The 12,225-nt window shown below is 57.7% G+C and overlaps 1 protein-coding gene across 1 annotated transcript in view; it reads left to right on the top strand.

The window, feature by feature from the left end:
- The window catches only part of CARNS1 (carnosine synthase 1), a 29,534-nt gene extending 17,811 nt beyond the window's left edge, over positions 1-11,723 (top strand). Inside the window, exons 7-10 of the mRNA XM_073346853.1 lie at positions 416-501; positions 1,359-1,590; positions 3,485-3,756; positions 6,335-11,723. Coding sequence (XP_073202954.1) covers positions 416-501; positions 1,359-1,590; positions 3,485-3,756; positions 6,335-7,570 — 1,826 coding nt within the window. The 3' untranslated portion in view covers positions 7,571-11,723. The remainder of the gene's footprint in view (positions 1-415; positions 502-1,358; positions 1,591-3,484; positions 3,757-6,334) is intronic.
- The last annotated feature ends 502 nt before the right edge of the window (positions 11,724-12,225 follow it).

The raw sequence follows: 12,225 nt of genomic DNA on the forward strand, positions 1-12,225 counted from the left end.
GGAGCCACTGTCATATTGGAATCCCAGTATCCCCCGGGGCAGTGGGGGACAGGTGCCATACATTCAGTGGGTGGTGGCCCTACCAGAATCCCAGAATCCCTCAGGACGGAGGGCACCACTCTGTGCAGCTGATTTGCATGAATCCCGATGCCATTTCTTTCTCTGCCCCCCTTGCTGCTTCTTTCTGTCTCCTTCCGCCCCGCTCCATTCCTACACCCTTCATTTGTTTCTCTTCTGTCGCCTCCATACCTTCCCTTTGTTTTCTCCACCCTCATCTCTTTTTTCTCCCCTCTCTCCATCCCCCGATTTCTTTCTCCATCTCTCTCTCTCCCATTTCCCTCTGTCTTTTTCTCCCCTGACTCCCTCTTTCCTTTCCTGCCCCTCTGACCCTTCCTCATCACCTTGCCCCTCCCAGGCAGCACATCTCCGAGGCCTGACCTGGCGATCCGGATCTGCACTGTCGTCTGCAGATCCTGGGGTGACCAGCCTCTGCTGAGCCAGGTAACGGGGCAGCCGTGAATACGTGCCCCTCACCCCGCCCTGCCAATGCAGCTGGCTGGGCCCCATGCCCCCACTTAGCCTCAGAATAGGGCAATGATTGATACGGTGAGAAGCTGGGGATCACTCATGCCCTGACCAGAGACAAATACAGAGGCAGCCCCCGGTGTAAGCAAATGTGGTATGGGGCCTTTCCCCTCTAGGGGGTGCTGGCTCTGATCCAGGCCAAGGGGGTGGGACTGGCTAGCTGGGAAGGGTGAGGAATGGGAGATGGTACTTTTCACCTCTAGGGGGCACCATCTCCAGTCTGGTCCAAGGATGGGGGGCATGCCTGGCTCAGAAGCCAGGGAATGGGGCATGGAGCCTTTCCTCTCTAAGAGGTGCTGGCTCCGATCTGGCCCATGTGGGTGACTGGCTGGCTCAGGGCAATGGGTAAAGTTATATGGAACCTTACATTGTTTTTTGGACCAAGTTAGTCATGAATTTAATATGATCTGCAAAAGTCTCAAAATGAAAAATCTTATCATCGTCACTTGTGACCTTTGAACCCAGGCCAGGTGGAGGTCAAAGGTCATAAGCTCACCTTTGTCCTGTCTGCAGCGTGTGGCACTGGACTGGGCTGGGTTTATTTTCTCTCATGTTCCCCCTCTGCCCACCCTTGCACATGGTACATTCCATTTCCTGAGCAGGAGAAAAGAGCCTCCACAAATCAGGGCTCTTGGAACCGTGAGACATGCGAAGGATCTGATTGGTTAGTACCAAGCTTGTTCTCTGGATGACCTCACAGTCAGCTCCCACTGCATGTGGTGGCGGGGGGGGAGATGCGGGGTTTTCATGGCGCTGGTTTTGTCCCCCCCCAGGTGGTGTGCGGTGTGGGACGGGCTGATAAGCCCCTGAAACACCAGGCCACAGTGCCCCAGAGCCTGGAGAGCAGCCTGCGGCAGCAGGGGGTGACAGATGAGGCCCAGCTTGCGGCCATCCGTGCCCAGGTCAAGCACAAGGCTGAGGCTGCCATGTCAGCCTTCCTGGAGCTGGAGGCGGGGCTGTCGGTGGAGCAGCGGGGGGGCCGACGGGCCCAGACTGATGTGATTGGTGAGCTGCCCTGTCAATCGTTGCCATTAACTATTTAGGGGGAGTCACAGAGTCTCGATCATTATTCATCCGGCCAGGGAGGATCCAGAGCAGGTGCTCCCTCCCAGTGCACCCATTAATGGGCGGTGTAGGGCAAAGCTGGCTGTGTTGGCTCAGCCCCAGCAGAGAGCCTCCCCCTTGCAGGCCAAAGTTGCCCTCAGCTGCCCCAGCATGAAGTGCCTGGCTGGGGTAGGGACCTGGCCCTAGTTCTTTGGCCCATGGTCTGTTAAAGGGTCAGGGCGCTGCTGCCCTTGGCAGGACGAGGGGAGGATAGCACCTTCACGGTATTTGTCACTCTGTATTTGTCACTGACCAGCTGGGACCTTCAGAAAGGCCTGTAGCCACACATGCATGTCCAGAGCAGGGGCCCATCTAGCCTGGTATCCCATCTCCAACAATACCCATGCACCTTGCCATGAAGCAGCCGGAGAAGGAGCCTCCTAGGGCAGTGGTTCTCAACTAGGGGGCTGTGAGCAGATTTCAGGGGGTTCACCAAGCATGACCAGCATTAGACTCATTCGGGCCTGGGGCAGAAAGCTGAAGTCCAGCTGCATGGGACTGGTGCCCCACCACCCAGGGCTGAAGCCAAAGCCTGAGCAACTTAGCTTCACAGTGGCCTCTGTGGTGTGGGGCCCCAGACAATTGCCCTGCTTGCTACCCCCTAACGCCGACCCTGGCTTTTATATGCAGAAAAACAGTTGTTGTGGCACAGCTGGGCTGTGGAGTTTTTATAGTATTGGGAGGGGAGCCTCAGAAAGAAAAAGGGTTGAGAACCCCTGTCCTAGGGGCTTGTTCTGGAATAACCCACCCCGTGAAACTTTCTAAGGAGTTAGACTTTAAAATTTTCCTTTTAACATAACTCTGGATGGTCTCCTCAGCCGGGTAAATGTCCAGGCCTCTTTCTACAAATCCTGTTAGCAGGGCTGTCCCTAGCAATTCTGGGGCTCTACACGGTCGTCCCCCCCGCGGGGGCAGGGCTGGCTTGGGAGGTAGGGGGGAACCACCCCGCAGCACTCACCGGTGGCGTGGCTGAGGCCAGGTCGCTGCACTCCCGCAGCCGGTGAGTTACCAGCAGCGGGAGTACAACGACCCGGCCTCAGCCACACCATCGGTGAGTGCTGGTGTGGGGGGGCTGGGGCACAGAAGGGGCAGGGGCCCAGGGGAAGTGGGGGAAGGCGGAGCAGGGGCAGGGGCCTGCGGAAGAGCTCAAGCAGAGGCTGGAGCAGCACGGGCTGCGCAGGTCACCAGGAGATTTGGTGCCCCAAATTTCCTGGTGCCCTATGCAGCTGCATGCTTTGCATATGGGTAAGGATGGCCCTGCCTGTTAAGCTTTTGGACACACTGAGACCTTGTGGCAATGAGTCCCACAGGGCAACTGAGAATGAGTATTTTCCTTGGATCAGTTATGAATTTGCCACCTTTCAGGTTCATCAATCTTTGCCTGTATAAATAAGAGAGGGGGAAAGGAGAGATTTCCTGGCCTGCCTTCTCTACCCCTTTTATTTTCATAGCGTTTAAGGCCAGAAGGCACCCTAACCAGGGCTGTGGTGGATTCTCCACCGCTGGCAATTTTTAAATCAAGATTGGATGCTTCTGTGAAAGATCTGCTCTCATTCTAAACCGGAATTAACTCAGGGAAGCTCTGTGGCCTGTGCTGTACCAGAGGTCAGACTAGATGATCACAGGGATCCCTTTTGACCTTGGAATCTATGAATTTGCTTGATTCAGCATCTCCTGCAATTCCTGTGGGGGCCTCTGGTCAGGGTCTTTGAATTCTTGTGCTCTCCAGTTTGGCCTGACTGCTATTGCACACCCATCCTGGCTGTTCCCTTGACTTGGCCATTTCCCATTGCAGGTGTGGATTTTCTCCTGACCTCGTCAGAGCAGGTGCTGCAGCTGATGGCCCTGGAGATGAATTCTCAGCTCTGCCTGGAGACCTGCGGGCTCTTCGAGTCCATGAGTCAGGCGGTGGGGGTGCCGGCAGGCGAGTCCTCGCGCCCTCTGGTGGAGACGATGTTGCGGCGTGCGCAGTGCCACCTCATGGAGGGCAAGCACGTGTTGGTTATCGGGGCCGGAGGAGTCAGCAAAAAGTTCGTCTGGGAGGCGGCCAGGGCCTACGGGCTAAAAGTAAGATGCGGAAACCGGGCCCCACGCTGCCCAGCACAGCCCCCACCCTCCGCCATGGAGTGGAGCTGAGGGAGATGGCTGTCCTTAGCCATGGGTCCGACCCAACATGGCATAACCTGCATCAGGGAAGAGAGAGCGAATGGAGGAGGTTGGGGATGCACCCTCCACCCCCAGCTGCAGGGGGAGTCCTCTCTGTCCCTCCCCCACATCCCAGCCATGGGAGTGCTCCTCATTTCCTCCCCTGTATCCCAGCCAGCCCTCTCTGATATCCCAGCTCTAGGGAGACTCCCCTGAGTCTTCCCCACATCCCAGCCACAAAGGGGCTCCCCCCTGCATCCCAGCTGGACAGAAACCGCACCTGAGCCTTTGCTAGGGGGCTGCCGCAGCCCAGGTCACAGGTGGATGGGAAAGTGCTTCTCCGAGGGTGAGCTGGGGATTATTGTCCCGTCTGTGCTGACCCTTGTCAGGGTGGGTGCTGGAGGTCTGGCACTGGGGCAATGTGGGGAGTGATTGGGGGCAGGGTCTATGGGGTGCTGAGCTTCCCGTGTCCATTGTGTGCAGAATCAAAAGTCCTGGCAGCTGGGCAGCTCCTGGAAGGGACATAAGCCAGTGTTAACCATGGTTACCTTTGTGCAGGTAGCTACTCCAGATCTATCCCCTAGGGCTACAGCTCAGACCTCTCTTTGCTGAGGGGGTGGTAATGCATCAAGGGGCACACCAGGGAGCCCCATAAGATCTCTGGATGAGAAAATCACCTTAACTCTGACCCCTGGCTGTCCATCCATTGCCAGTCCGGCCCACAGCCTCAGGTCACTGAGCCATGGGTGTCTCATCTCCTCCGCCCCCGAACCTCTCCGTTCTAAATCACTGGGACCATTCATGTAGCCTACAGCTCTTGCTCTCCCTTCCCTTCGCCGTGCCCTCTCATGCCTCTGCTTTGAGGCCGTCTGGGCACATGGGGACGTGGGCCTGAACGTCAGCTGGCGAAGGAATACTAGAGAAGGGGCAGGAGTGGTGTGGGGAAGGGGAGATGAGTGCTTGACCCCAGACAGAGGAGAACCAGGTCCCAGCCCAGACACTGAATTGAGGCAAATACAGTCTGTGATGGTTGCTGCAATCTGGGTAATGGAACGGTCTGTATCCCAGCCCAACGTCACACCACTGTGGGAGACAGGAGCAAGTGGTCTGGCCCATCTCCAGCCCCAGTGGAGTGGGGAAAAGGTGGGCAATTCTGCCACAGCTCTGGAATAGCAGAACGTTCCTGGAAAATTGATCAGCAGTGGAATAGTTAATAGTGCTGCTGTCTTTAAATTTTCCACAAGCATTAGGCTCTGGAGTTAACACCTGCCAGCCTTGACATTGTTAGCTCCTGGAGTTAGATCTCATGAGGCCAGCTAACTTCTCTCACAGGAACACCCCTCCCCCCCCAAATCCCAAGCAAATTGACTCTGCTCAGAGGTGTGAGAAAGGAATCCCATGGCACAGCCCTGCCACTGATGCTGAGTGCAGTTTCCTAGGCTGTGAGCACTCCTGTGTACTCCCCCAGCCCCACTTTCTTGGCAGCAGCTCCAGGTTGGTTCCAGGCTGGGATTTGGTCCTCTGTGTCCAGGGTGGCACTCAGCCCAGGCAGGTTGGGGTGCCCTTTTGTGTCAGTGCTGGCCCCGCCCCTCTGGCGGCTGGTCCCTTCCCAAAGCCCCTGCACAAAACTGGACGCAACCATGCCGGGCTTGTTCTTGGAAAGCGTTTAGCATGCAGATGCACTCGCCCCCTCAACCTGGATGGAACATCCCATCTCCTCTTGCCTTGGGGTCCAGGAATGCCCCATGGGGGCTGGCACATGAGGCCTGTGACCACACCGTCTCCTCCTCCCCACCCCATGGGGCCTGGGCATAAGTGGACCATTCCCAGTCTACCCCACCCCTCCTGGGCACGAGTGGATCATTCCATCCTGACACAAATGGGCCATTCCATATCCCCCCACTCATCCTGGGTGTAAGTGGACTATTCCATCTTCTCCCCCTCCCCGCACTGAATGGTGCCTGGGCAGGAGTGAAGCGGTCCATTTCCTCCCCTCTACCATATGGAACCTGGGTGTGAGTAGACCATTCAGTTTCTTCCCCCTACCCCATGGGGCCTGGTTGTGAATGGACCTTTCTGTTTCTTCTCCCCACTTCATGGGGCCATGGGTGTGAGTGAACTATTCCATCTCCCTCCCTGGATGCACATAGACTATTCCATCTCCTTCCCACACCCCTCGGGGGCATGGGCACACATGGACCCATCCCATCTCCCTTCATAGAAATGCTTGGACCTTTCCTCCATCTCCTGCCCCACATGGGGTCTGGACGCACGTGGACAATTCCATCTCTCCCACGCCGGGGTTCTGGATATGAGTGGAACGCCCTATTTGCATCCCACCGTGGGGTGTGGATCCGTCCCCAAGGACAGTCCCATTTTTGCGGCGCCTGGCGGGGAGGGCATGGAGCCTGCCCCAGTCCTTAGTGACCCCTTTTTGGTCTCTCTCCCACTTCTCTGCATCTCTCCCCCGCCCCCCTTCTCTGTGCCCCCCCTGCTCCAGATTCACCTGGTGGAGTCAGACCCCAACCACTTTGCCTCGCAGCTGGTGCAGACCTTCATCCACTACGACACCACGGAGCACAGGCGGGATGAAGAGCATGCCCAGCGGCTGGTGGGGCTGGTGCGGGAGCGGGGCCTGCACCTGGACGGCTGCCTCTCCTACTGGGACGACTGCATGGTGCTGACGGCCCTAGTGTGTGAGCAGCTGGGCCTGCGCTGCAGCCCGGTGGCAGCCATGCGGGTGGCCAAGCAGAAGAGCCGCACCCACCAACACCTGCTGCGCCGGCGCAAGGAAGCCCCACTTGGCTGGGCCTCAGAGGCGCTCTATGCCGTTCCCTGCTGCCACCTGGAGAGCCACGCTGACGTGGAGCGGGCTGCCCGCCATCTCTCCTTCCCCGGTGTCATGAAGCTAGAGTATGGGGCGGGTGCCGTGGGGGTTAAGCTGGTAGAGAATGTGCAGCAGTGCCACCTGCACTTTGAGAAGATCTCACGGGACTTGCGGGAGGATACGGATCACCCAGGCATCGGGCTGGGCTGGGGCAATGCCATGCTGCTGATGGAGTATGTCTCCGGCACAGAGCACGACGTGGATATTGTGATTTATGATGGGCGCATGCTGGCCGCCTTCGTCTCCGACAACGGGCCCACCCGTGTGCCCCACTTCACCGAGACAGCAGCCAGCATGCCCACCTGCCTGGCGCCCGACTGCGAGGCCCAGCTGGTGCGCGCCGCCTACCGGTGCTGCTTGGGCTGCGGCCTGACCAATGGCGTTTTCAACGTGGAGCTCAAGTTGACGGCAGCTGGGCCCAAGCTCATTGAGATCAACCCCCGCATGGGAGGCTTCTACCTGCGCGACTGGATCCAGGAGATCTACGGGGTGGACATCATGCTCGCCTCTGTCATGGTTGCCTGTGGGGTGCCCCCGCTGCTGCCCACCCATGCCCAGCCCCGCACCCACCTGGTGGGCGTCATGTGCGTGGTGTCACAGCACCTGAAGGCCCTCAAGTCCACAGCCAGTGTGGAGACATTGCAGGCCCTGCACGAGCGCGGCGTCATCCGCCTCAACCTGCTGGAGGATGAGCTGGTCACCCGTGAATATGAAGAGCCCTACTGCAACGTGGCCTGTGCCAGCCCCAGCCGCCGCGAGGCTTGCCTCAAGGTGCTGGGTGTCTGCCAGGTGCTGGGCATCGACTCACCCCACTATCCTGTCACCCACTTCCTCTCTCACTTCAAATAGCACCCAGGGAGCCCCCGGGGAGGGGGCCACCCTGCTGCTTCTGTCCTGTTCCCCCCATTCTCCCTAGGGCCTGCTGGGCTCAAATCCGGTCCTGGAGGAGCCCCCGGCCTCATCCTCCCTGGTGTATTCCCACCAGCTGGGGCACTGGCGCATGCATTACGTGGCTCCTCTGTATCCCAGTGTTGTTGTTTTTTCCCAGCAGCTGCCCCTTTCCCCCCAGGAGGGAGCTGGGGGTCCCTAGTGTCGTCTCAGGCAGGCGTGGCTCTTACCAATGTGTGCGTGACATGGGATTGCATCAGTATGGCGTCTGTTCTGCTCCCTCTGGGGCTCCTCCAGCTCCCCCACCCTCCCCCCAGCTGCCCTGTCCTGATCCTCTAGTTCTCCTCCCTCAGCTGAACTGTCCTGTCCCTGGAGGGATCCCCCACCCTCTCTGCAGACTCTTCCCTAATCCCTTCTTCCCCACTGAGATCCTCCAGTTGGCTCCCGCTACCAAGTCCACCAGCCCTGGGAAGGACTGTAGGTCGCGGACCCTAATCTCCTGGGCACGAGCTCAGCTCTGGCATCTGTTCACCCATGGTGGGGAGGAGGGGAAGGATTGAGGGGCTGGAGCCTCCAGGAGTGGAGACTTAAGGCTACAAGTGGCCCTCCACTAACAAACCACTGTACACATGTTCCTACCCCCCACCACTCCGCTCCTCAGCCACCCTACCTTAGCAAATCACTGTATGCTACCTCCTCAGCAACCCTACAATAACAAACCACAGTACACAACCCCTCCGGTGCTCAACCCTACTGATAGCAAACCACCCTATGCAACCCGCTCATGTGCTCGTCAGCAACCTACCAGATAACAACAAACCACCGCATGCAGTCCCTCCCATGCTTGTCAGCAACCCTACAATAACAAACAATTGTGGGCCAAGTCCTAGCACAGACCCTGCGATAACACATGCCCTATACAAACTTCTCACTAGGAAACCTACAAACCCACTGAACCTGAGACATTGAACTGACCCGCTTGAGCTTGCAGCCCCAGCGCTTGAACAGCCTGCACTGATGCGGGAACCCTAGCCATGCTAACAAGCAAAAACAGGGCTCCAGAGCAGCCCTGTGCTAACTAACTAGCATGCCTAGCCCCAGGGAAGGACAAAAAACTTACACTAACAAAGCAGGCACAACCCTCCAGCAGTTTTGAGGGCTGTGGATGCACAGCCCCAGTGCTTCTGAGTGACCCTCCAATAACAAACCAGTGTGTGGAGCCCCAGTGCTTCTGAGTGACCCTCCAATAACAAACCAGTGTGTGGAGCCCCAGTGCTTCTGAGTGACCCTCCAATAACAAACCAGTGTGTGGAGCCCCAGTGACCCTACAATAACAAACCAGTGTGGGGAGCCCCAGTGCCCCTGAGTGACCCTACAATAACAAACCAGCGTGCGGAGCCCCAGTGCTTCTGAGTGACCCTCCAATAACAAACCAGCGCGTGGAGCCCCAGTGCTTCTGAGTGCCCCTCCAATAACAAACCAGCGCGTGGAGCCCCAGTGCCCCTCCAATAACAAACCAGTGTGTGGAGCCCCAGTGCCCCTGAGTGACCCTACAATAACAAACCAGCGTGCGGAGCCCCAGTGCTTCTGAGTGCCCCTACAATAACAAACCAGTGTGTGGAGCCCCAGTGACCCTACAATAACAAACCAGCGTGCGGAGCCCCAGTGCTTCTGAGTGACCCTCCAATAACAAACCAGCGCGTGGAGCCCCAGTGATTCTGAGTGCCCCTCCAATAACAAACCAGCGCGTGGAGCCCCAGTGCCCCTCCAATAACAAACCAGTGTGTGGAGCCCCAGTGCCCCTGAGTGACCCTACAATAACAAACCAGCGTGCGGAGCCCCAGTGACCCTACAATAACAAACCAGCGCGTGGAGCCCCAGTGCCTCGGAGTGACCCTACAATAACGACCCAGTGTGCATAGCCCTTAGCATCCATAAGTGACCCTATAATAAGCAAACCAATGCCCTGAGAGACCCTACAATAATAACAAACCATTGCACATAGTCTTAGTGTCCCCAAGTGATCCTACAATAACAAACCAGTGCACAGCAGCCCAAGTGACCCTTCAATAACAACAAACCAGCATGCACAGCCCTGGCATCCCTAAGTGACCCTACAATAATATCAAACCAGAAAGCACAGATCCTAGCATCCTTAAATTATCCTATAGAAGCAAACCAGCGTGCAGCACCTTGAGAGACCCTACAATATTAACATATCAGCGTGCATAGCCCTAGTGTTCGTGAGTGACTCTCCAATAACAAACCAGCGCATGGCACCCAGAGAGACTTCCATAATAACAAACCAGTGTGTGCAGCCCCCGTGACCTTACAGTAACAAATTAGCAGAAGTAGAAGGAAGCAAGACTCAGGTCTAAAGGAAGCTTGGTCAGGTTCTCATCCTCTTTAAGAGCCCATGGATTCCTGCTGCTTCCTCATGACTGGTGTTATTGATGTCACAGCAAGAGATTGTGAGGTCATTGGGGATGATGACATCATCAATGAGGGGAGGAGCATCTGGAAATTGTGATGTCTTAAAGGGGCAGAGGCCCTGAACCAGGGCAGAGGGAGGTGGGTGGGAGATGGGAAGTGACATTACCATGGTGCTTGTAGCCATGGCATCCCATGCCAGGGTACCCAAGGACAGGGGCATTAGCAAGCCCATCCCCCTGTCAGCATTGGCTGGAGTTCCTCGTGACACTCCCCACCTCTGTGTCCTTCTGCCGCCTCTGTAACCGGCAGCAGACGGACAAAGTAGTCCCTCCCCAATAAAATGCCATGTGCAAATATGCAGGTCCCTGAGGCATTATTGGCACCCTGAGCTGCAGCAGGGTTGGAAGAAGATCCAGCAGCCAAGGAAGAGCAGGACATGGAGGGAGCCAGTGGCAGAGAAATGAGGCATCGTCAGCTGTCTCCCTGTGCCCCTCCTGTCTGCAGGGTCCGTCCCAGCAACTCCTGCACCATGGGAGCCACAGTACCATTGCCCTGGGGCTACCTGGGCCCCAGCTCCCTCCACCCCAGAGTCTCCCCCTCCTGGGTCTCAACTGGAGGAGCCGCAGCAGAGAAGATGATGATGGCTTCTCCAGGCCAGCTCTGCTAAGGGGTCACCTTCCTGGCCTCTGTGGCCCTACCTTTTCCAGCAGCTGCTGCAGATAGACAGAGCCCATAGTGCCCATCCACCTCCTGGGCCTCCTCTCCCAGCTCAGCAAACCTCTTGGAGCCCACTCTAAAATGGAGGGCAGCCTGGGGTGCCCCAGCTCCATTCTGAACAATGAGCAAGTCACTTTGTGCTTTGGGATCCCTCGCAGGCCCCTTCCCTGCCCCCAGACTTGCCCTTTTCTGAGGTCAAGATTCTGGCACTTCAGGGACAAACAGCATGTGGGACTAAGAGAGCATCAGCCCATCCAGCCCCCTCCCCAGCTATTGCCTAGAGGGGCCTGAGCCAGGGCCCTGGGATTCAGACTCAGCTGCCTAAAATGCTGGGGTTCTGACCAGTTTGGAGTGAAGAAATTACTGCCCCAGATCAGACCCATGGGCCCAGCCAGCCCTGTACATCTGCCCCCCACAACCCGAGATCAGACCTGTGGACCCATCCAGCCCAGTAATCTGGCTCTGATGCAGGCTGGGTCAGAGGACAGTGCAAAACTCTGCAGTGGAGAACTGGGCTCATCTCTCAAGACCTTGCCAAGCAGGGGCCCTGGCACAGATCTCTGCATGGGGGGCTGCTGTCAGCTCTGATGCCCGTCTCCCCAGTGCCTGCGTGGCACCCAATCCTCACACTTCCGTTTGCTCCCCAGCCAGGAGGCCAGCAAGCAGCACCATCCACATCCCATTGGCCTTCACCAGTCGTTGGCAGAACCCCAGGTCATGCCAGCTTCACCTCCATACCCAGGCATTGCTAGGTTCCCCAGGATGCTCTTCACTTCCCAGAGGCATCCCCCTGGGCATGGGGCCTGCAACACCATTGGTTCAACTCTGGGGAGCCCCCGCAAGCAGGATGGAAGTGTGTGGGGGGGGGGGGCAGGAAAGCCAAACTCACCTAATCCTTCCCTGCATCACTGCTGCCCTGGGGCTCTTCCTTCCTCCCCTCCTCCCCCCCCCCCCCCCCGAGCCTGGATCCCCCTGCATCTGCCACCAGGTATGGTGGGTGTTAAGGGCAGGCTACCTAGACCATGTCATTTGGAGTCCTGCCCCGCAGCTGGGGAAGGATGTGGGGGAGCCTGCTGCTTTAAGACCACCCCTCACATGCTAGCAGGATGGCGACAGAAGCAGGGAGCCACCCCATGCCCAGCTTTGGGGAATGCCCAACACCTTGAACGTACCTCCTTCCCCTGCAGAGCAGTGGCCCAAAGGGGCAAGAAGGGCATTGGCTCTAGCACTGGGCAGAGGTGGCCCATAGGGAGAGGAGGCTGCACATCCAGAGCCCAGCATGGTCTTGCATCCCTGTTTCAGCAGCATCCTGCAGCGCCCAGCCCAGTGCAGAGCAGGTTTCATGAGCAGGTTTTTGGTGACACTTCTAATGACAGGACCAAGGCTTTGGAGCTGTGGGACACAGAGCCTCCCTAACCCCCGTGTGATGAGAGGCAGGGGAGACTGAGATCTGGCTAGGGGTGGTG

This window comes from Lepidochelys kempii, chromosome 6, assembly GCF_965140265.1.
Source record: "Lepidochelys kempii isolate rLepKem1 chromosome 6, rLepKem1.hap2, whole genome shotgun sequence".
Taxonomy (NCBI): Eukaryota; Metazoa; Chordata; order Testudines; family Cheloniidae; genus Lepidochelys; species Lepidochelys kempii.